General features: G+C 37.6%; 1 protein-coding gene across 1 annotated transcript in view; it reads left to right on the top strand.

Annotated features, from left to right (window-relative positions):
* ITGAV (integrin subunit alpha V) overlaps positions 1-25,030 on the top strand; it is an 82,158-nt gene that overhangs the window by 36,709 nt on the left and 20,419 nt on the right. Inside the window, exons 3-19 of the mRNA XM_081942934.1 lie at positions 3,232-3,323; positions 4,510-4,624; positions 6,405-6,466; positions 8,733-8,778; positions 10,760-10,885; positions 11,788-11,832; positions 13,736-13,779; positions 13,882-13,938; positions 15,951-16,003; positions 17,413-17,621; positions 19,288-19,479; positions 19,857-19,902; positions 20,600-20,701; positions 21,569-21,627; positions 22,891-23,045; positions 23,889-24,026; positions 24,439-24,506. Of these exons, the coding sequence (XP_081799060.1) occupies positions 3,232-3,323; positions 4,510-4,624; positions 6,405-6,466; positions 8,733-8,778; positions 10,760-10,885; positions 11,788-11,832; positions 13,736-13,779; positions 13,882-13,938; positions 15,951-16,003; positions 17,413-17,621; positions 19,288-19,479; positions 19,857-19,902; positions 20,600-20,701; positions 21,569-21,627; positions 22,891-23,045; positions 23,889-24,026; positions 24,439-24,506 (1,609 nt within the window). The remainder of the gene's footprint in view (positions 1-3,231; positions 3,324-4,509; positions 4,625-6,404; positions 6,467-8,732; positions 8,779-10,759; positions 10,886-11,787; positions 11,833-13,735; positions 13,780-13,881; positions 13,939-15,950; positions 16,004-17,412; positions 17,622-19,287; positions 19,480-19,856; positions 19,903-20,599; positions 20,702-21,568; positions 21,628-22,890; positions 23,046-23,888; positions 24,027-24,438; positions 24,507-25,030) is intronic.

The raw sequence follows: 25,030 nt of genomic DNA on the forward strand, positions 1-25,030 counted from the left end.
AAATTTTGCTTCCTCACTTGCTATCAGGCTTCATCAGTCTGGTAGACAAAGAGTTTCTCTGGACTTCATGTATTAGGGCATCTGTACTAAACTTTATATGGATTTCTTGTTCCGGTCTGCATTTTTGAAGTGTTATAAATATAGAATTATTTGAAGGTTTTTTAAAATAGTGTGGCCTGCGTCAGCTTATACCAATTTCAGGAATGGCTGATAAATTCATTGCCAGCCACTGTTTAAAAGCAAGAAGGGTTCAGTTTGAGAAGTCTTTATTATTCTAAGACAGTTGCTAAATCCAAGTCACTTTTTGCTGATAGCCCTCCTATGTCTGAATAAACCGTTTTGTCATCTAGTTTTCTGCCTATCCTATGTTTACTATTATTCCCATACATAATTCAATTTGGACCAGGAATCTTTTCACATTTTGACCTTGCTAACATTTGTCACATGAATTCCATTTCCACCTTTCTTTCTTTCTTTCCTTCTGTCTGCGTCTTTAGCGTGATTATGTCATTCATGTAGCATCGTTGTGGCTTGCACTGAGCACTTACACTGAAGAAATAAATTAATACGTACTTCCTAATTATCGGGGAAATGGCTTTTAACGTGCATGCACCATCTCAGAGAACACCTGTCTACAGTTATTTACAGATGATATTCAGTGGGCACTGGTGTACATAACAGGACCTACCTGAGGATGTCAGTAATTGGCCAGATCTATAAGGACAAAGGTGATCTGATACTGTCCTGCTCCTAAATAGTTTACAGCTTTATATGTCATAACCAAAACCTTGAACTGGGCTCAGTAGCTAATTGGCAACAAGAACTGTCTTCAGGGTTACCAGCACAGGAAGAGCTGTAGTGAGGAAAGACTGTGTGTAATGTTATGCCATCTGAAAGTTGCAGTAAGAGCTCCTAATCACGCCGGTGATTTGGGTTTCCAAGGGCAATGAGGAATCAAGAACAACACCCAAACTTAGGAATTACCTATTAAACTAATTTCTTTCTCTATTGCCCCATTTACAGTGAAATCACAGTGAAATTATTGTTGGTAGGTAAACTCAAGGGCTTGGACAATTGAACTCTTTCTTGCAGAACTGTTTATAACTGTTAGCAATCAGGTTGCTACTCTTGCTCTGCTATCCTCTAAACGTAGAAATAAATATTTCAATTTCTTAACTGTAGTTCTGGATTTAGGGTCATGATAGTAGTAAAGACCAGTCTGTGTCTTCTTGTAAGTTAGTTATATGCAGTTCTTTAGTTAACTTTATTATTATTATTATTTTAATTGGGGTTTTTTGTACGGTTGTATCACATTGTTTTACTCTCATGTATTGGTTGTTACCAACACAGAGTTACTTATTTAAGATGGGTAACCATCTAAATTTTCTATATCTTTATTTTTTAAAAATCAAAATTATTGATACATAGCTCCGAGGTCCTTAATGATCACCCCAATGATTCCATATGGTTATTAAATATGGTTATTAAATCCTCTAAGGCACCTGAGGGTAGAACAAGAAGCAATGGGTGGAAACTAATCAAGGAGAGAAGCAACTTAGAACTGAGGAGAAATTTCCTGACAGTTAGAACAATTAATCAGTGGAACAGCTTGCCTCCAGAAGTTGTGAATGCCCCAACACTGGAAGTCTTTAAGAAGATGTTGGATAGCCATCTGTCTGAAACGGTATAGGGTTTCCTGCCTAGGCAGGGGGTTGGACTACTAGACCTCCAAGGTACCTTCCAACTCTACTATTGTATTGTATTGTATTGTATTGTATTGTATTGTATTGTATAAATAGCACTGAAGGCAGAAGGTTACCTTGTGACACCCCTCAGCATACCTTCCAACCAAGCTATGGAAACAAGGCTCAAGACAGAAAGTCACCAGGCAGCAGCAAAGCCAATACAGTAACAGCAATCCCTTCTATTTTCTAGACACTAACTTCACAGAGTCTCATATCTGATTATCCGCAGAACAGCACCTCAAAAAGCCACAACCATCTCCTTGACCTTGAGTAATAAAAGCAATTCTCCTACCACTAGGATGAAGCTGGTGCCATAGGTGAAACCAGAATGGAATTATAGAGGTTAAGCAAGGATGGGGTAAAGCAGAGAGTGTCTTTTCCATGCCATCAGGCCACATAAACCGAAATCTGGACTCAAGGGTCTATTGGATACCATATATAGTATATTAAAAACTGTGTCCAATATTTGGTATGAATACAAGCAATTTGATCCACGGTGTTTTGCATATTTGTTGCATAGGTTTTCTGAGGGATCCCAATGTTTTTTCTAGGTCAAGCAACCATAAACAAGAGCCTATAGGCCTTCACAATTTAAGGATTAATATTACATTATAGCTTAGTGCGTGTTCTTGTTTATGTGCAATTGATAGATAGGCTGCCAAATTATGACTTCAAAGTAGATTTTATTTGTTATTATTTTATTCTAGAAATTTTAACTCTTTGATTAGCTTTAATTGTAATGGTCTTTGACTGTAATAATAAATATTTGTAATACACAACAGCCCTTGCATGACAATTGCAGAATTGATTCCTTTATTCATTTGTGAAATTTATACCTTTCTTAGCAATCTTCAATGGATGAGAGTGCACTGAAATGTAGATTACCCATTCACAGTTAAATATCTTAAATTCTATGTCATACTGGCCTCTTATTTTCTAATTAAATGTGTGGACCCTCTGTAGTTAGAAGGCCTGATTTTTTTTATCCTGGCATTCCTTTACTAACATTTTTCTGTAAGGGAGGGGGAAAAAATCCATATCATAGTCACATTGTTTTAAATTTATGAGGAGAATATTTGTACTTCAGTCATTTTCTAATGGACCTTGACCCTTATCAAGTCTCAGAGAAATGTATCTCAGAGTCTGTGATGAAACAGCATTCAGGCCTTTGCTAGCAAGCAGGCTGATAATGGCTAATATTGCTTTTGAATAATATGTGCTCTTTGTGCATGAATCATTCTAAATTGGTCTTTTCAGATACAACCTTTACAACTTCACATTATCTCAATTGCAGGATCATTCAGTAGCATCAGTTCACAAGCTCAGCTTTGAGGTTATAAACTTGTCATGAAAGGAAAAAAACTAGTGATGTGTGTGTGTACTTCTGTTATCACTTCAGAGAGTTTAATATTCATTAAAAAGTTACGATGTTGTCACATTCCAAGGTCATGTTCACAGAATTCTGTCTAAATATTTTGTCTTCTAGGCAACAGAGAATTTGCTGTAGATGATCTTTTGGAATTCAAATCACATCAATGGTTTGGGGCATCTGTGAGATCTAAAGAAAATAAAATTTTGGTAGGTCTTCATTTTAAGGCTTGTCACATACCACTACCATGACTGCATAACATGAGACATAAAATACAAGCAATAAAAACATTTTTGGAACATGAATATATGTTTTAAAAGCTAAAACATATAACATAAAAACAAATTAGCAGCAAAAAAACCCACAGTCCATTACATAAAAAAGAACCACAACAAAATAAACCACTGTCTAATCTAAAAGTACTGCATCATAACATGCTTAAAGGACTAAATAAATATTCAATTTCTGTGCCAAAATGAATCACTTTACAATATCCAAATATAAATTCTGAAAAGGATATGAAAGGTTCTTCCTTACAGGTCACTTTTTGATCAGAGCCATAGATGGCTTTAACATCCAGTAGATAAATATAGCTTTGTCAATTAATCAGGGCCAAATCAATTAGACCTGTAATTGATTTTAAAGCAGCATTTTAAATTTAAATTGGGTCCGGGGATGGATTGGCAGTCAGTGGAGATAGAAAAAAAACGCATTATGTGACTAGTTCACTGAATACTGTAGCAATCATATTTAGGACTTTGAAAACAGAATATGAAATTTCTAAATCAGTGTTTCTCAACTTCAGCAGCTTTAAGATTGGTGGACTTCAACTCCCAGAATTTTCAAGTCAGAATGCATGAAGGGTTGGCTTTGTTTGTATTGAAATCTTAGTTCTGTCAACTGTAACTCAATTATGTGGGCTCAAGAGCAAGTGATACCTCATGGAGATTCTCTCAGCTTCATTGCACATCAGCATAAAATTGATGTACAAACTCTTCCCCCTGAATTTTCTTGGCTCATTTGAACACATGCATGAAGCCACTACTTAACTGAATTGTAAAATACAGCACATCGACTCTTCCCACTTCATAGTTTAGTAATATCAGCAAACTCATAGTAGGGCTCTTTGTAAAGTTAATGTGCTTTGGGGGGGGGGGGGGACAATCTTCAGCCCAATTGTTCTGAAAGGCACATAATGTGTCTTATTTGAAAAGTGCATCCAGTAGGAAAACAGTTTTCAGTTGAATAGATTTATCATCAGCACATTAATGTTTTATTTTGTTTTCCATAGCTGTTTGTTCAGAGGCTGTTTGTTGCTCATAAACATTATTTTCCCTTGATTTTTCCCATGGCCATTGCCCTTTTTAAAGAGCTTTCTAAATACTTCATCTGCAGGCATGTGCTCCTTTATATCACTGGAGAACTGAACAAAAAGCGCAGAGGGAACCTGTGGGAACTTGTTATCTTTACGATGGGTCTAAAGCTGTTGAATATGCTCCGTGCAGGTCAAGTATGTATACAATGTCTTGTTGTTACAATTACAGCACACATTCTGTTTTCTATGTACAATCATATTTCATGCATTGTTTAAAGGAATGTGCCTTAAACACCCATATTTCCCGTATTGTTCCTTCATCTCTCTACAATCATTTGGGTGGATCCTTAACAGAGAAAACAATGGAGAGAGGGCAAATCTATCTTTTTAGCACTTTCTCTAGAGCTGGATTTCATAGAAAACACTATGAAGATTTGAATCTGGAAATGAATGCAAGAGGGTAATCAGAGTATGATGACTTGGATTTACTTGTTCTGTCCCACCCATCCCTGGCCACAATCCCTATAATTTCACAAGTCTGTATCTAACCATGATGATACCAAAATTATAAAAACACAGATTGTGACATCATAATGGGAGCTTTATCCTTTCGTACTTGCTCCTGAATTGATCCCTTTTCCTAACTCAGCAGGAATAAGCTGATCTGTTACGAGATTTGTGGGAAATCATGCAGCAATTCCAAATTATGTATGAACTGGAGCTTGTGTGGCCCGTTCTGACCAGGATTCAAAAAAAAATCAGGGAACTATTTTGGAGTTGGCATAACATCCCTCCCAGCCAATATCTGCAATACTAAAAGAAACAAGATCACAAGAACATACAAGTGAAAATATTGTTAGTATTTCTTTTCTGAAGCTCTGTAGTTAGAGGATTAAGCATGTCATAAAAAGCTTATTGGACTCTCTCCTAGCCTACAAGGAATCTGCAGAGGAATCCCTTTTCCTGTTTTAATGCAAACTGCATTTCATTGCTATGTCTGGCCATAACTGTGTTGTAAATATAGAAGAGCAACATGTCACTAGAGCAATGTTTAACTTTCCCATTTATATTTTGAAACAGGCAACATTGTAATAATTCAGAACAAACCCTTCTCTCATTTGTTCAATATGTTGGTAGATCTGCACACCTGCACAATGTAGGATTGACAAAGCCCTATGAAGTCCTGCCAGCTGATGTCAGAAGGATAGTTGTTAACAATTTTGCTTCTGGTGCCTGAGTTCAGTCTCAGAAATGTGGCTGTCAAGCAGAGCAGAATACATGCTTCTCCTAGCAGGTTGCCAACAGTGTAGTTTTGTCGGATCTGTAGGAAGTGCAAGGTTACTTGTCACTGAAATGCATTCTCAAAAACAGCTGGTGAAGTGATCACCTAGTAACTGGCCTGCATCACCTAAAAATGTAAGTGAGGAATTGCAGGACCAAATACTGCCTCTCATCATCTTTTCCCCCTTAAGAAGTACTTCTGGATTAAAAAATAGGGAGGGGGTAAGAATGAATGAATTATGGGCTACTCATAGTGATGCGGGGAAATGGAATGGAAAAACGAAAGAGGTTTCTAAGAAGGTAGAGTAAGAAGACCTTAGCAACTTTTAAATATGAAGCTATCCAGAACAGCCACAGCCTCCAAGGATATTTCCTATAAGAGCTGAGTTTTCCTACAATAAATTGCAGCATAGTGTTATTTTGAAAGAAATAAGATTAGAATTAGCACTGTCTCTCTATTTGTCCCTTCTTTTGAGACTCTATATGGGATTCAGATTGCAAAATACCTACTACTTCCTCCATATTTTCCCCCTTCAAGCTATCCTTCCCAGATGTAAGAATTTTTTTGCCTTATTCTTGCCCTCAAAGCAACTCTCATAGACTCTTCAGTTTGCACACCAGCTTTCCTCATTTTGCATAGAAATTTTGTATTACACAACTTTACAATCATCTCTATTGTTTCTTATTGCCATAGCAAGTACTGACGCTGAAGGACAGGGCTTTTGTCAAGGCGGATTCAGCATTGATTTTACTCAGGTATGAAAGTTATTTCTGCATGTTTCCTTCTATTTCAAAACTCCACAGCAGAGGGCAAAGTGTCTGTAAAACCCAACTCTGGGCAGGGAAGTCAACCAGAGGAACTTTACAAGCAACATCTTGTTGTTTCATTCCTGTGACCTTTTTGTACCTGTATTGATATTGCATGCATGTGTAAAAGGTGGGGCTTTAATGGCACAGCCATGCCTTCATCTTGCCTTTTTTGATGAAATTGCCCAAGCTGAAATTATTTACTTTGTCCAGGATAGCATAGGAGAAAATCTACAAAGAAAATAAATGGTTAAAAAAACCCAAAGAAATATGCTAATCCTTTACTGTATCTTGTTCCTTTAAACTTAGATGGGAACTTGGTTTAAAAAATTCTCTTTGATTTCATATTTTAACACACACAGACCGTCAAGTATTTTAATTCTGAAATTTTAATTTAAAATTGTGGGATACATAGAGATACATGGCCAGAGGCCATGTACATATATTCTTCTATGTACAAACATTTGTCATTATATAGTAACAGAAAATGCGTCCAACATGGACAGAAGCAGTGAGCAGTAGAGTAGGATGTCATTTCTGTAATCTCAGCTTGCCTTGTCCAAGGCAAAGGACTGCACTTGATACGTAGCACAGAAAATTTATTTCCTCCCTTGTAATAAATGCATTAATTGAGGAATTGGGACTGTTAAAGTGAACAATTCACTTGGTTGAGATGTATTTCCTACAAATTTAGAATTCTGTGAAAGAGCCTTAATGTTATCTTGGCTCAAGTTCACTTCTTGTTTCTAATAATGAGGAACACTTCAAAGATGTTTACTTCCATGCATCTGTGATCAATCTTAACTATGTGTTAGCCTGGAACAGTGAAATGAAACAAACAGAATGTTAAAAAGTTATAATTATTTAGTTACTTACCAAGCATGTCTCAATTGTATTAAAATAACCAAAATATCCTTACAATTCCCAAGGCATGTCACAACTTTTGAGCACCCCTAATGTTTGGAAATTGAACGTTGAAAAATTTGACAATCCCTACATACATGGCTTGTTCAAGCCATCCAAATAAAAGTGCAATGTACAAACCAGAAATTAAATTTAGTAAAAAAAGTGGCCTTACAAAATAAACCAGTATCAGAAACCAATGCAATCTTTATTTCTTTGTTTAAACTTTATCCTCAAGGATAGGCGCCCATAGAGGCTGGCTGCTTTTATCCAAATGATGAAAGCAATGTTATACCATAAGCTCTATTCCTGTATGTGCAACATCATGACACGTGTACGAAAGGAGCAGTCTTTGCATCCAAACACTTTTTTTCTCTCTTTGAAATAATAGAAAATACTTGTAGCTGGGGCTTTAGATTATGGCAGTGGTTTGCTCTCCAAGCTTGTTTCAGTTTAGTTTCTGAACGTTTCGTTACCAGATTTGGTAACATCATCAGCAGGTTTTTCTTGTCTTATTCTCCTTAGCTTATAAATGTCTTGTGTGCCATTTGGTCATTTGGTGGTGCGATTGGTTGTTCCTTTGGAACGATATTTAAATTCTGAGCAGCTGATTGGCTCTCTTGTTGATTGGTCATTCAAATGGTCTCTTTCTGCCTGCTTTCATCATTCTACATGCCACAGCTGCCACAGACCACGGTTGGTGTAAGCCTAGAAGCTGATCTTTTCCACCTCCTAATATTTCCTGGAAGAGGATAGAAAAGAGGACATTCACTTCTGGGCTTCAGCAAACTCATATTCACACCTCTAAATTACGTCTTAGCTTTGCAGCTAATGCATACCATTAGTGTCTTAACCATTCCATATGGTGGGTGAGAATTATTATCTCTTTTTTTCCCAATCAGAAGATTGAGAGGGAAAAATACATTTGCCTAACAGTGTCTATTCAATCAATGGGTAGCAATGAGATTTAAATGAGATGTGTTATGCAACATTTCCCCAAAAGATTTTTAGCAATCACAGAGCATTACAAAAATGTGAAACAGTGAAGTTGAATACCACAAAATATGAATCCACATAACAATATGGTGGGAAATAAAAAAACAAAAATACTAGTGTTAGACTGGCCAACATTTTCTGTGAAGGGAATTATGTGACGTTCGAGACATGTCTGACACTCCCCGCCGCCAAAAAAAAAGCATTCATCAGACACAGTGGAGCAATCTTCAGTCACTGAATGTTGTAACAAGTTCAGCTCAGCCTGAATATTTATTTTTAGATATTACAATAAATTCTCTCTGTCTCTCCTGTCTAGAAAGACAGAGTTCTACTTGGAGGACCTGGAAGCTTTTATTGGCAAGGTAAAACAAGGGATTTGATGAATAAAACGAAGGTTACTTAATTTGTTTAATCTTGGCCTGATGTAAAACAAAAATGATTAAATTTTTAATTCCACAGATACTGTGAGTTAGAAGTAGCTGAAATGTTTTGTGGGAATTTTTAGTCTTTTTCCTATTGAACTTTCTTAGCTGTTTTTCTCCTATGAGGTCCTGATCCTCGTAAGTCTATAAGCAGCTGTAGGAAGGGAAAATGCAATATCTTTAATGAATTCTCTGTTGTAAAGCAGAAATATCTTTTTAGGGCACGTGAATATAACAGAAATCCTAATATAAAATAACTTTTCCTGGTGGCAGGCAGAGGCCTAAGCATAGAATATGTAAACAGTGATTATATTGTTTACACATTATTGAAATAGCTCAATTCTGAAATAGTAATGACCATTTACATTTAATCAAATTACATATTTATATATGTAATTTAATCAAATCATCCTATCTGGACTACCAGACTTCAGATTGTTATCAGCAATCTCTTTACTTCCATTAAATTGTCATCTGGGTTTTTTTGCAATCCAGAGATTTTTTTTTTTTTTTGGACAATAGTTAACTATTAAACTAAGTTATTGCTCTGCTCAGAATTTGAAAATGACTTTTCTCAGCAGGAGAAGCTATAGAGGTTCAGTTATGCACATCTGCATGTTAGGCTTTAATGCCTCATGCTTCTGGTAAATTAGGATCCCAGATACAAAAACAGCAATGAATATGATTTGTCTTTATAATGCTGCAAGATTGTTGTTTTCTACCACAGAATACTATTGTGAAGTTTAATCTGAGTTGTTTTTTTCCAGCTAATTGCTATTAATTGTGAGTTTAGCCAGACACTCCAGCCTAGGAATTAGGTGTAAGTGCATTTGTTGAATTTTAAGCCACTCAACAAGGTACTGAAATAATGGATATACAGGTCACTCTGTTAAATCTATACTATAGTATACTTCATAGGGACATGGTGGCTCAGTGGCTAAGACACTGAGCTTGTCAATCAGAAAGTTCGGCAGGTCGTCGGTTCGAATCCCTAGCGCTGTGTAACGGAGTAAGCTCCCGTTACTTGTCCCAGCTTCTGCCAACCCAGCAGTTTGAAAGCATGTAAAAATGCTAGTCGAAAAAATAGGAACCACTTTTGGTGGAAAGGTAACATTGTTCCGTGCGCCTTTGGTGTTTAGTCATGCCGGCCACATGACCACAGAGATGTCTTCGGACAACACTGGCTCTTCAACTTTGAAATAGAGATGAGCACCGCCCCCTAGAGTCGGGAATGACTAGCACATATGTGCGAGGGAAACCTTTACCTTTATAGTATACTTCTAAGAACTATAGAAGACCTTCTGCTAAGGAGTGTTAAATTTAAATTTGCCAGCAAAGAAATAGAGACTAGTTGTGTCTCTTAAACTTAAATTTAAACAAAAATAATTTGTTGTGGAAGCGACTGCCTGCGAAGGCTCCTGGATTGGGGCTGAAAGGCGGAAGCGGAAGAAATATGCTCCATTCTGTATTTGAGTAGACCAGGTTGCCCTGATAGACCTCCTCACTGGAAAAACACCTCTGCTAAAGACTTATAGCTCATATCGTAATTGTGAGTAAGTCACATAGGATCGTGCTATCTTTATCCCTTTTATCAGGCCAAAGATACGGTTGGTTAAATTCTTTACACCTCTTTATTGAAATGACCCCCCAAAAAATGTTATTTTATTTTCAGACTTAGTTTGATTTTCCTCTATAGTCCTATTCACAATTACCTAGTAATAATAGCAATAGTACTTATACTTATATACCACTTCACAGTGCTTTACAGCCTTCTCTAAACTGTTTACAGAGTCAGCCTATTACCCCCCAACAGTAAGACTAGTTCCCAAGCTGACATTATAGAATTGCATTTTATGATGAGACAACAAATACCTGCTCAGAACTCTGTTATTTCAAGGTGTTCCCTTTTGCTTTTCTCCAGGACAGCTAATCTCTGATCAAGTGGCTGAGATTGTGTCAAAATACAGCGCTAAAGTCTACACAACCAAATACGATCACCAGCTAGCAACGCGGTCCGCTAGTGCCAGTTTCGATGACAGTTATTTGGGTGGGTACTTGACTCTGAAACAGGAAATGTTCTGAATTTGTGATAAAACCAATCCTAACACTCACCGGGATGAAGCGTCCCAATGAAATTAGTGAAAATATGTTTGTTTTTGATGTTTCCAAAAGAAGAACTGCCCTATATATAGCCAATTTCTTTTTTTAAAAAAAAATGTATGACTGGCACATATTTACTGGAGAGTTTTCAATTTTACTCTTCAAGTAATTATTTTAAAAATGCAGTCTATACTTAAGCTGTATTGGATAGTGAATTCTAATTCTGCAGTTGTGTACAGGTAGTCCTCGACTTACAACAGTTCATTTAGTGACTGTTCCAAGTTACAACGGCACTGAAAAAAGTGACTTATGACCGTTTTTCACAGTTATGACCTTTGCAGTTTTCCCCATGGTCATGTGATCAAAATTCCGACACTTGGCAACTGACTTATATTTAGGACGGTCACCGTGTCCCGTGGTCATACGATCCCCTTTTGCGTCCTTCTGAAAAACAATGTCAGTGGGGAAGCCAGATTCACTTAACAACCATGTTACTAACTTAACAAGTGCAGTGATTCATTTAACAACTGAGGTAAGGAAGGATTTAAAGTGGGGCAAATGTCCCCACTTAACAAATGTCCCGCTTAACAACAGAAATTTCGGGCTCAGTTATGGTTGTAAGTGGAGGATTATCTATGTATATTCAGTTTTTTCCAATTTTGAAAGAGAAACAGCACCCCCTATCAGTCAACTGTGAGAATGATTTCAGCAGCTCCGCGAACAGGTTTATTTTAAAATAGATGTCTAAAAATGTTTTTGGGTGCATCTCAAAATAGAGTATCTCCATGAATTATTGAATTATTAATATTAATTCTTGAGTTCTCATTTTCTCATTTACATGCTTGACAGGTTATTCAGTTGCTGTAGGGGATTTCAATGGTGATGGCATAGAAGGTATGTCTTGGTTCATATTTGCACAAACTGTCCAGAAACTAATGAATGTTGAACACGGGGGTGTGGGTGGGGAGGGATTGAAGAAGTGCTAGGAAATAAATAATCCAGATGACCCGTTGAAATCTGTATTAACTTTTGCATGTCTGCGTGTATTTATTTTAGCTACTGTATTTTTCCTTGGGGCTGTGAAAGAATAAGGATCAGAGAAAATTCTTTCTGCTTTCATTGCAAATGTAGTAAGAGGTTTCTGAGCCACATTAGGGATTGTGAAAATAGAAGATCGTTGTTGACTGTCATTTCAACATATTCTGCCTCTCAGAGGTATTCTCAGTGATGACAAAATGTAATCTCACAACGTAGTCCCTTTTTTTGTGTTTTCATTACAATCCATGCAAGTACCTGAGGGACAGAATTTGTGTTGCAGTGAAAACACATTTATCATCCCCCTCCCTCCTTTCCCCATGGATAGACATAATCTTGATGCACATAATTTAAAGAGCCGTGGTTGTGCAGTGGTTAGAATGTAGTTAGTATTGCAGGCTAACTCTGCCGACTGCATGCAGTTTGATTCTAACCGGCTCAAAGATTGACTCAGCCTTCCATCTTTCCGAGATCAGTAGAGTAAGGACCCAAATTGTTGGGGGCAATATGCTGACTCTGTAAACCGTTCAAAAAGGGCTGTGAAGCAGTGTATAAGTCTAAATGCTATTCTCTTGCTATTAAGGAAGCACAACTGGTGCTTACCTTTAAAAGCTTCCCCGGAGGAAGAATGATGCCAATATAAGATAATTTCCCTCATGATGTAATAGCAATAACACTTAAACTTATATACCACTTCATAGTGCTTTATCGCCCTCTTTAAGCGGTTTACAAAGTCAGCATATTGCCCCCAACAATCTGGGTCCTCATTTTATCGACCTTGGAAGGATGGAAGATTGAGTCAACCTTGAGCACTTCCGAATCAAACTCCTGGAGTGAGCAGTGAGTTAGCATTCTAGCCACTACGGCACCACAGCTCTACAATTCTACAGTTCAATTTTGTTTGAGCAAAATAAAATTAAGTCACTCCAAAAAGGCAGTTCTATCCCTGAGTGAATTGGAGTGAATCAGACCTGCGGAAATATGCATCCGACCCTCCATCTGTTCCTCCATCTGTGGAACAGGTATCATGGGTGAAGTGGGCTCAAAGTCTTTTCCCTGCTCTTCATACCTCTCTAAAAGACTCCGAACGCCTCTTGAAGACTGGGAACTTTCCAGAAGAAAAAGACTAGATCCCAGGAGTGAAAAAGAAAGTGCAGCTATCTAGAAATGACCTATGCCACTGATTCAAACCCTCCGGAAAATCAAAATAAAAGGAAAAGGAGACAGCATTTTTAAAAGGAATTTCTGTGTAAGGAGAATTTGTTATACATCTTTTCCCACAGTCTTATATGATTCTCCTACTCCTATTACCATTACTTACTGCTAGTATATCATATATTTTGTCTTTATTGTTTTGTATATCTTTGCCAATCTATAAGTACTTAAGGAATCTGTTCGTTCTAATTAAAATTGTTTTCTTATACTGTAGCTAATGGATAGAGAGCCAGTTTGGTATAGTGGTTAAAATACCAGCCTAATAACCAGGAGACTGTGAGTTCTAGCCCCATCCTAGGCACAAAGCCAGCTGGGTGGTCTTGGGTCAGTCTCTCTCAGCCCTATCTAGGAAGTAGACAAGCCACTTCCATAACCTCTGCCAAGAAAACGGCAAGGATTTGGTCAGGCATATTCTGAGAATCAGATATGATTGAACAGATGGGAAAAACTAATGCCTTTGTGAAAATAAGAATAATGAACTAGAGGGGAAAACTTTCTGAAGGGCATTGATTATACAGGTAATGAAAAATTCCTTTTATGTTTTCAGATTTTGTGTCAGGTGTCCCAAGAGCAGCAAAAACTTTGGGCATGGTAAGGAATTTAAATAAGGCAGTATTAAATAATTGATTTATTCTTTTTAGCAGCTATTCAAATATGCAATGGTACAGAACTTTATTTATATGCATTGTGCAGGTATCCATTTACAATGGGGAAACCATGGCATCCATGTATAACTTCACTGGAGAACAGGTATGACTTGGTTTCTATAAGAGGGAAATGTTTTTATATTTATATTTATCTTTTACCAGGATAGCAATATTGGTGATATCATACCCAAAATAAATGAGGAAAAAAATAGGATAGAAAAATATTTTAGAAAGAGAATGTGGTCATAAGCCAGCTGTAATAACCAAATTCAAACATCATGGCCTCTGTGTATTACAATTCTGAGAGAGGGTGTTTTTTCTGGTGATCTTGGGTAACCTGATGGAAGATGCCTCCCCAGTTCAATGTTCCCTCTGATTCTACCAAGTGAAATAACTAATGGAAGAAGAAGAACAATTAGTAATTAGCCTGAACAGGCCAATAGCAAAAGCATTGTTTTTTTACCTCTTACAGATATAAAAGCATATGCCATCTGAGGTAAACACCTGCTCACTGCTAGATTTACAATATCCATATAACATATATCCATATAATATATCCCTTGGAGATTAGATCAGGGGTCCCCAACCTTAGGGGTTTTCAGAAATGGCTGGTATGCATGCACATCCTCATTTGTGCAAGTAGCGGGTAAATATGTGCATGCACCATTTAAGTGAGTGGCAGGCGTGCATGCGCACTGCCACCTAAATAGAGTTGTACGCATTCCAGCTGCTTGCACGGAAACATCCCCCCCGACCCGCCAGTTCACAAAGCTGGAAAGTTTGGGGAACTCTGGATTAGATTGTTCTTCCCGTAAAAGAGAACCCATTGTCTTCTAAAACAGTCTGTTCCATGGTTGGCAATTTCTTACATCTGAATTTTACCCCAAAGCTTAACCAAAATCTGCAGATTTCCAACTTCAAGCCATTTGTTCCAATCCTCCTCATATATTTTACATGGCAGTCTTTTGCTCTTTGAAGACAGCCATCATGTCTCACCATCTATTCTTCTCCAGGCATTTGGTTTTTTTTAACTGTGGATTATGATGCCCTGGGGAGTTGAGAACAAATGATGCAGGAGGGAGAGAACAGAATATAAATCCAAAGGTGGATCTTTGTCAGTACAGTCACGAATGCTTCTGACCACAACCAAATCGGGTTCTGACAAAAAAAAATTCACAATATTTTTTTCGGGGGGAGGGGCAATTTCCCCTTACCCATCATTTTTTTTTGTAAGCGCCAAATTTCCAAAATTAGATTTGGGTCACAACCAAATTGGGTTGCGACCAAAGTTATGGAACAAATTAAGGTCGTGATCAGAGATTCTACTGTACTTACTCCTATTGCGTCTAGTCAAAGTAATAATAAAGTCAAGATTTTCTGCAGTTGCTGCTGTAAAGAGAATGGCCCATCTAAATTAAACGTGGAACAAGAAATAAGAATGGTGGTCTCAGAAATAAATCTCAGACTTTGGGAATTACATTGTAAGTTCATCCTTCCCACTAGAAATATGGCTTTAAATTTTATTTAATTTTTTATTTGTAATCCCCAATGAATTTTTTTTTAAAAGCTGTGAAGTTGTTTGTTTTCATTAAAAATTAATTATTGAAGCAATACCCTATTTCTTATTTACCTCTAGTCTCCATTAACTTGTTATCTAAGGGGAGGATGGAATCACAACCATTCATTTATCATTTTAGGAGATCACAACCCTACAGAGTTGAGAAACCCTGCTTGAAGGCATCCGTGTTCAACCTCAGTCCCATTGGAGCAGCCTTACCATTTATAAATGCTCCTTATTCCTTTTAAAATTGAAATTCTATGAGTAGTTATAACGGTGGAGAATATCCAGTGATGTGCTTCCCTTCATATTACTGTTAATAAACTAAAAAGGGTAAAATGTGATCTGAATGCTTTCTATAACAAGGGAAAACATTCTATTTTCTGGTCTGAGAATAAAGCAACAAATATGCAGAAATAACAAGGAGAAAAAAGGTTATAATTCTAGCCTTTGAAATATACATGGCAAGAAAGCTTTTCGCAGGTATAAAATACCTCTCTAATTCCTAGGTATTTTTGTTTAATGCAGCATTTCTTTTGTTCAACTTTGTTACCCAGATAGCTGCTTATTTTGGATATTCTGTAGCTGCCACGGATATCAATGGAGATCAGTAAGTTATGCTTTTTCTTCATACTTCTTGAAAAGGAAAAATAAAATCTGTTTCTGTAAAATCTTGCCTAAGGTAAAAGTAAAATATTTGAAAGAACAATGGAAATCTGTTTGCATGCATATTTAACTCTCTTCCCCTCCCCCCTTTGGGAGTTTCTTCTATTAAGATTGCTTGATATAGTCCTCCAAACATTTCACAAATAACATATTTAATCACAGATTAAATCTGTCCACAGATTAAGCCAACCCTCAAAACCTCAGCCAAAATACCAGGAAAAATGCATCACTTGCAAATAAGATGACATTTGAATATTTAACAGCAGCAATAAGTAGAAAAATGCAAAGTGTTAGATTGTCGTTTGTAAAAATCACTTGATTTTAAGCCCATGATAAATAGAGCCTAATTTTTGGGGTGTAACATTCTCGGCTTATTCACGAGTATATACAGTATATTGTCTTTTTGAATCCTCCCTGGTAGAGCTTCAAATTCTGTGAGTGGAGAAATTATTCTTTTTGGTTGTATTTGCAGCCTCAATCTCTCTCATCAGCCTTTACAGGTGGCCCTCATTTAGCAACTTCCTTGATTGGTTATGATTGGTGATGAAACAGACTTGATAATTAACCCTTACATTAATGACCTTTGCAGGTTTGTAAAGCAAAAGAAAACTGAAGAAAGATCATAAACATAGTCACAGCACTTAGCAACCACTTAACAACCAAATTTTTAATCCCAGTTGTGGTAGTTAAATGACACAACCTGTACTACTCCTTTCTCTAGTTCTCCTAGTCCTCAACCTCCTTTCTCCCCCCCTCCCCCCCCCCCGCACTCACTCCTGGCTGCTGCGTTTTATTACTAAACCATATCTGTGAGGCAGTGGTGAAATTCAATTTTTTTTACTACCGATTCTGTGGGCGTAGCTTGATGGGCGTAGTAGGGGAAGGATATTGCAAAATCTCCATTCCCTCCCCACTCTAAGGCCAGCCAGAAGTGGTATTTGCCGATTCTCTGGACTACTCAAAATTTCCGCTACTGGTTCTCCAGAACCTGCTGAATTTCACCCCTGCTGTGAAGGGTTTTGTTCTAATGAATTATACCCCCAGTGCAATCCTAAACCTGTTAAGCCTCAGGCATAAATACCACTGATGGGACTGATTCTCTAATCAGACTGTTATACTTGTGACCTTGTCTGTTTTATAATTCTTTTGGCCACAAGAGATATGACCTGGGATTCAGTTCCAGTCATGAGCAACTCCTTGCATTCTTGGGATCTCCATCCTCTCCTCCTTCCCCCAGTCGCTGTGTATTCTGTGAAGCATAATGGGCTACAGTGATGCATATAACAGAGACAATCTTTGTACTGAATGAACAACTTTCTCTCCATCTCTTTCTGCCTCTGCCCTCAATTTTAGCTATACAGATTTGCTTGTAGGTGCCCCACTCTTTATGGATCGTGGTTCTGATGGCAAGCTTCTAGAAGTGGGCCAGGTGTCTCTTTACCTTCAACAAGCCTCTGGAGGGTTTCAAACTTCAGCCATGAAGTTAAATGGCTTTGAAGTCTTTGCAAGATTCAGCAGTTCAGTTGCCCCTCTGGGAGACCTTGATCAGGATGGCTTCAATGGTAAATGCATTCAGTCTTTATTGTTGTTGTTACTGTTGTGTTGATTAAACTTTTTCGCAGGAAAAAGTTTAATCAACACAAAAGGATTTTAAACTTTTTCGTTCTAACTTGGGGTCGTTTTGTTGTTGTTATTTTAATGTTTTGATAGGTTTAGCTCTAATCTAGCAAGCAAATGTTGTTTGAGTTAATGCATCTTTTTAAAATATGAAGCTTTGAAAAAGTACTGCACAAATAAAGAATAATACACACATTTGTTTTAACTGCAGAATGACCTGCACTTCTGTATCAAGGGCTACCTTACATAAAATTATCTCTAAGTAATAGGACTAAGGCTAAATTATTTACACTTTGAATTTGAAAATATATCTTTTAAACTAGGTAGTTCTCAATTTATAATGACAATTGGAATTAGAAATTATGTTGCTAAGCAATATGGTTGTAAAGCATGATAACAGTGCTTAGTGATAGCAATCCCTACAGTTCCAGCTGCTGTAGGTAACCAAATCCCACTGTTGTTAGGCAAGGCACATTCCTGCTACCTTCCCATAAATAAAGTCATTGGAAAACCAGTTGGAAGTTTCAAGAGCTAGGCTGACAGGCAGGTAAGTAAGTGGCTGCTACCAGCTGGGAGCGGGGGCGAGAGGATGTGCAGGTTGGGGAGATGCAAGGCGTGTATAAGAGGCACAAGTCAGGAAGAGTGTGATGGAGTGTTTGAGGGGTGCTTGAGGATGCAAGGGAAGCATGACAAGTGTCAGGGAGAGTGCACATGTAATTGGTATGGAATGAGCATAAGTGGGGTATACAGATGGAGAAGACTTACTCCAGCAACTTGAAACTTTTCCTGCCAGCTTCCCCATTGATTTTCTAGAGAAGCCAGTAGGGAAGGTGGCAAATGCAGTCATGTGATTATGGGGCAATGCAACTGACTATAAGTCCAAACAGATTGTCAAATGCCTAAATTTCAATCGTCGGACAGAGAAGATGCTAGGAAGCTGAAACTCAGAAGATCAGTTGTAACTACCATTTTTTCAGGGTCATCGTAATTTCAAAATAGTAATTAAACAAATGAGCATAACTTTACACTACTAATTTGAAAATATAGGTCTATCTTTACACCAGTAATCTGAAAATATATCTATCAGATTGAATTGGCTGTAATCTATGTTTAAAAGGAAGTCCACTGTTGATTTAAATGGATTATGGCAGAACTCCTTGAAATGTACATTGGCTTAGTCCAGGGGTCAGCAATCTGCGGCTCTGGAGCCACATGTGGCTCTTTCATCTCTGCTGCGGCTCCCTGTCGCTAAAAATATATGTCACAACCGCCAATGTGCAACACCCGTCAGCACACAATTTATTGAGCTTTCCGACCCCCAGTAGGCCAACCATGGATAAATCCAAGAAAAGAAAAGTTTCAGAAGAAAACAGAACCTTTAATTCAAATACATATGCTGGTTTTGGGGGCAATCGGGAAATAATCAGACACAGGAAGTGTTTTGTGGCTCCCAGTGTTTTGTTTTCTGTGGGAAACGGGTCCCAATGGCTCTTTTGAGTATTTAAGGTTGCCGACCCCTGTCTTAGTCTAACTTAATCCACAGCCCTTTATTCTATAACCCTGTGCTTGTTCATATTGAGAGATGCTAAAGATTTTTCACTTTGTTTGCAGACATAGCAGTTGCAGCACCTTATGGTGGAGAAAACAAGAAAGGACTGGTTTATATATACAATGGGAGAGCCACAGGATTGAATGGAATGCCATCGCAGGTCCTTGAAGGACAATGGGCCTCTGAAGCAATGCCACCAAGTTTTGGATATGCCCTGAAAGGAGCTATTGATGTGGACAAAAACGGCTACCCAGGTGATGTTTCTATAGTGATAATGGCTTATGTTCAGTGGATTGCAAATATATTAGCATTTATGTGATGTATCTTTCTCTCCTTTCTATTCCCAACTCACCCCCTTGAACCCACCCACCCCCAATCTTCTCTAGAATGTTCTCGGCTGTGTAGAACAGAGCTGAGGAATATACAGACTCTACTTTGCATTCCATTGTAGCTAGTGGACACAACTGAATATAATGCAAGGCAAGATTCTATGGATTAAAGTAGCATTTAACTCAGGAAAAGCCCTCGTTTAATTTATTTAGTTTTAAAATATTAATAATCATGGTGATACATTTTCAACTGTAGACAAATATCCAATGTAAAAATCCGCATATGCTTTTTCTACTTTCAGACTTGATTGTAGGAGCTTTTGGTGTTGACCGAGTTGCATTATACAGGTATGTTTTCAGAAGAATATTAGTAGAGAAATCCAGTTCATGTCAGCAGCTAGAAAAGAAAAATAGCTCTTATTAAATGGGAGGCATGCTTGAAACCAGGTTATGGTCACAACCACTTGTCTCTGGAAAACTCACAAATAGAATATGAGAGTATTAACATCTTCTGACATGAAATTATTTAGCAATCTTTATTGAGAAACATGCTGTCTCTGGTTTAGAAGCCATTGTGACTTGAAAATGTATCTGTCATGAGTTTGATTCTTCCTCTTTAAAGCCATCCAAATTGCTAGCTATTCCTGTATCTTATTGGAATGAATTCAGCAATTCTGACATGTGCTGGGAGGAAAATGTTAAAAATATTAATTTCCCTGGAATCTCTCCCCTTTCAGCTTCATTAGCTGATTTTAAGTTCCTGTACTATGAAATGTCTCTTCATTCTCTTTGTCTGTTCCTTGCATAATTTCCTACAGCTTTGTGGAGACCTAAACAAAAAAGCCCCCAATTCTCATAGCAATGTTGTCCAAGTCCGTTGATTAGGTTGGTGGCTATTTCTGTTTAAAATTGTTGTCCAAAATATTTTCCCTCTTGCTATTTTCTACTTTTTTCTTCAAATCCTTTGCATGTACAACTTCACATTTCATTATCTAGTGATTCATGCAGGTTCCCCTGACAACTTTTTCTTGGTTCCTTTTCAAAGGGCCCGGCCAGTCATCACTGTGAATGCTGGATTAGAAGTTACACCAACAATTTTAAATCCAGAGAACAAAATCTGTGAAGACAACGGTCAAAAGGTTTCTTGGTAAGTTCAATAGATTCCCCATTAAGTGTTTGCAATTAACACTATAAGTCAAATTAAGAAACCAGGAACATCTGTAGCTGATGAAAGTGAATAATGCCAATGTCGGGCGAGTGTCTTTCCGTTCACCATGCTTCCTAGTCTTATCACAGGATTTAAATGTGTTACTTTAATTACAGAAGGTTGCTTCCTTATATCTGATTGTGAGTTTCCTTTCTTCGAAAGCAGCAAACTATGTTGAAATCCTTCTTCATGTTTATAACACTTTAAAAGGTTGCTCCAATTGGGAAAGGAATTAGAGTCATTGTATATAGGATGTAAAGCCCCATTTGAATCCTGATGAATTCCATGAATTTGAATTCTAAGCTTTTTCTTGAATGATTAAAACAAAACTGAGGGCTAACTAAACCCAGAAAAATAGTACTCTTTTGAATGGTGTAAATTTGCCTATGCCTTTATGTAATCATTCCCAACCGTTTTGATTAGACTTACAACTATGTGAAAAGTTTATTGAACTTTCTCTTTCTGTCTCAAATATACAACACATCTTAGACTCCTCAAAGTTTATTCAAATTAAGCATCTAAAATGGCTCTGTATATGCAAAACAGATCAGTTAATCTAGTAATAACATATATTTCATAATTGCAAATTGAAGAAGTGGTAAATAATTATTTTAAAATTTAAATTTAATGACCCTTGGGATCAAGAGTCTTGCACTGGAGTTGGATCCTAGTCCCAATTCTGAAACTCTGATCAGAGAGCACATGAGAATGCATACCCTTTCAATATTCATAGACTTACATCTTTCACTTGGCCTGTCTATTCCCCCCAAAATATTGTTTTTAATTATTTTTTAATTTTCTCAATAGTTTTAGAGTAAAGTTCTGCTTAAAAGCTGATGGCAAAGGGAATCTCCCCACGGAACTCAGTAAGTTCTATAGATTTGCTTTACTGCACATGTAAAATAATAGTTTAAAATGCTGTATTTGTGTGTTCATACAATAAACTGACAAGTCTTTAAACTTTGGGAGCTGGTCCAAGCTCCACCAGTATAAGACATAAATAAAGCCACTCAGTACTACCTAGAATATGCATTTGTGCTGATTGCTGTCCAGAAACAGATTCACTTTTAGAAGCAGTTTGAGCCTTGTAGCAGGCAACATCCATCTGGTCTCTGATATCGAAAGCTCAGGATTAGTTATTTACCAGACTATGAAAATAGGGATTGAGGGCACATAAAATAGCTGGGTGCTCTGGTCATCCACAGTTGCTGCAAATATCTGCCAAGAATGATTACATTTGCATATAAGTTGTGAATGCTCCAACATTGAAAAATTTTAAGAAGAGATTGGACAACCATTTGTGAAATGGTATAGGGTTTCCTACTTGAGCAGCGGGTTGGACTAGAAGACTTCCAAGGTCCCTTCTAACTATGTCATTCTGTTATAGCATGTGTTTGTTTCCTTATTCTGCTTAGCCTTTTCTTCCAAGAAAGCTTGGGGGCTTTCTATGGGAGGAGTTGGGCACATGGGTAAGATCACAAACATGAAGGCAAGCAAGTACTGCCCCACTTCTCCCTAAGTCAGATTTTACGAGCCTAGCTAGGACATGTCGCTAGGGCAGAATAGGTGAGGAAGGATCTGGAGGGTGAGGCAAGGTGCCCGATATCAACAGCTGCCAACTCAAATAGCCCATTTGAGGCTGCCATAATGTTGCTTAACTTCTATACCTGCCATCCCTCATCTTTAGCTGGAACTGCTATGGATGGTGGAAATTGTGATTCAGCATTTTCCGGAGGGCTAAAATAAGTAGCCTTTTGTATAAATGAATCAAAAGTCCGTTGCAGCCTTTAGGCTAATGAACCAGTCCAACATGCAGTCCTAATAATAATTTGAGGCCTCTGCACTAGAGCATACACCTCCTATTTCATTTTGAGAACAAGGCATCAAAGTAGGCAACCAAAAAAAAGTCCTCTGAGATATCTCGTATAAAGGGCAAGAGCAATTGCCAACATATTGGCTTTCTGCAACCCCCGTTAACTCATATTATGAATGGTGTTGGATCTCCCTTGAAAGCTTCTCAGAGACAGCCTTTCCAACTACTGAGAAAAGCACCTTACCAATGGTTGCTGCAGAAAACACACAAATCTAAAGGCTGTATTACTAAAATATTTTTTTGTGTTTGGTGATAGCTTTCCATGTGGAGCTCCTGTTGGACAAACTTAAACAAAAGGGTGCCATAAGGCGAGCTCTGTTTCTCCACAACAGACAACCGGGTCACTCAAAGAACATGACAGTCTCCAAAGGAGGTCGAAAGAGTTGTGAAGAACTTGATGCTTTTTTAAGGGTAAAATATACACAACTGTACTTTGCCCTGACTCGCTTTTTTGTGTGTGTGGTATGGTTTATCTTAGCAGCTTTCAGTGTCAACAGCCAACTTGATGATTTCTACATTATCCAGTTTTATCATAGATATTTTCTCCATATTTTTTTTTAATGGAATGGCTTTGTCCATGCAAAATGTGTCCATGCAAAATGTGTCCAGATGTGTCCAGCTGTAAATAAAATGGAACATAAACCATGCGGATGGTCACTTTTCTTGATCTAGTGTTTGGAGTCAAGCATTTTCTTTGGACTTGCCTTGATTCCGTACAAAGATGGAGAAAACTAAATCTAAAGAAGCAAGAAACATTTTACCCATTGATCTCACTGATGCTTTGACTCTTTAATCTCTCTGGAACTTGCCAGACTTTTATAGCTGATGGTTTTTCTCTTTACCACTAGGCTAATGCAGTTCTTATGGATATTTGCAAATATTTGTGTTAGACCCTTGTAGAGAGCAATAGAAATGACTGTGGAGAAACTAGACAGAAACAACATCTGCATGCAAAAACATGCTTTCAACACAGGAAACAGAAAGTGTGACGAGGAAATACAGATCCTCTCTAATTCACCAGAGTGTAAAAGGGAGATAGGGAGGAGGAAGAAGAAGAAAAATTAGTCAGGTTTCAGGATTCTATTACTAGATGTTATATCCATAAAATAGAGTTCAGTCAGACTTGTGACATCTGTTTCCTGACAGGGTCTCCCTCAAAGGGTAGACAACATTTGATAGAAGTCATATTTGCCAAATTCTGCAGTTCTGATTTTTGTTTTATTTTAAAACATAAGGCCATTTTCTCCCTTTTAGGATGAATCTGAATTTCGAGATAAACTTACTCCAATTACTATCTTCATGGAATATCAACTGGATTACAAAACTGCTTTGGATTCTACTGGTTTACAACCCATCCTCAACCAGTTCACTCCTGCAAATATCAGCAGACAGGTATAAAGCTGGGAAGTGTAATACACATTCTTTGTAACCAGCAAAGTTTTCTTTAATGTTAATAATATTTTTAAGAAATTGTATGACAGAAAGAAAGGATATTAACTTTTCCCTCTTTGGATTAGTTTTTTCTGACCAATTGTACAGTTTTCTCTTTTAAAATAAATAATAGTTCTTTGATGTCATTTTTCTGAGTTGAAACCAACTCAGTTAAACCAAGCATGCAAGCACCAAGTATTTTGCTATTCCTCCTTATTAAAAAAATTATTCCCACAAGAAAAGTTTTCATATTACTACTTGGCTTAGTGCCAAAGTAAACTGAAGATGAGTTACATCAATCTTCAGTAATCTGACAAAACAAGAATAAAGAGTCAGATATTTGGGGTTTAATTTTATTTTTTCTCAAATCTAGGCTCATATTCTTTTGGATTGTGGGGAAGATAATATCTGCCGTCCAGATTTAAAAGTAACTGTTGACAGGTAAATTCTGGTTGATTTTTTATTCTAAAGGTATATAAATATAATTAAAGGTAAAGGTTCCCCTCACACATACTGTATGTGCTAGTCGTTCCCGACTCTAGGGAGCGGTGCTCATCTCCGTTTCAAAGCCGAAGAGCCAGCGCTGTCCGAAGACATCTCCGTGGTCATGTGGCCGGCATGACTAAACACTGAAGGCGCAGTTTAACAAAGGAGTAAATAAACACAAATGTAAAGATGAGGGCATAAAAACAGAAATTGGCAAGGAGGGCCTAGTGGTTCTCAGGCTAGAGAGAGCTATTAGGTTTATATGTCTCGGCAGTTGAATGTCAAGCAACCAGCCAAGTATCTATTAATTTGGAAGCATGGAAGAAAGAAACCCAGAGAACAGATTCTAAGGTCTCTGACTTCTCCACACTTGGGTAGTGGGCAATCAGTTGCATTGAGAGGCTTCATTCTGGTCTGCAATATTTATTCTGATTTAGCTAAATCATGTCTGGGAAACCTCTGCCAAGCTAGCTGAACAT

Source organism: Natrix helvetica (genome assembly GCF_964273705.1).
Source record: "Natrix helvetica genome assembly, chromosome: 1".
NCBI classification, from domain to species: Eukaryota; Metazoa; Chordata; class Lepidosauria; order Squamata; family Natricidae; genus Natrix; species Natrix helvetica.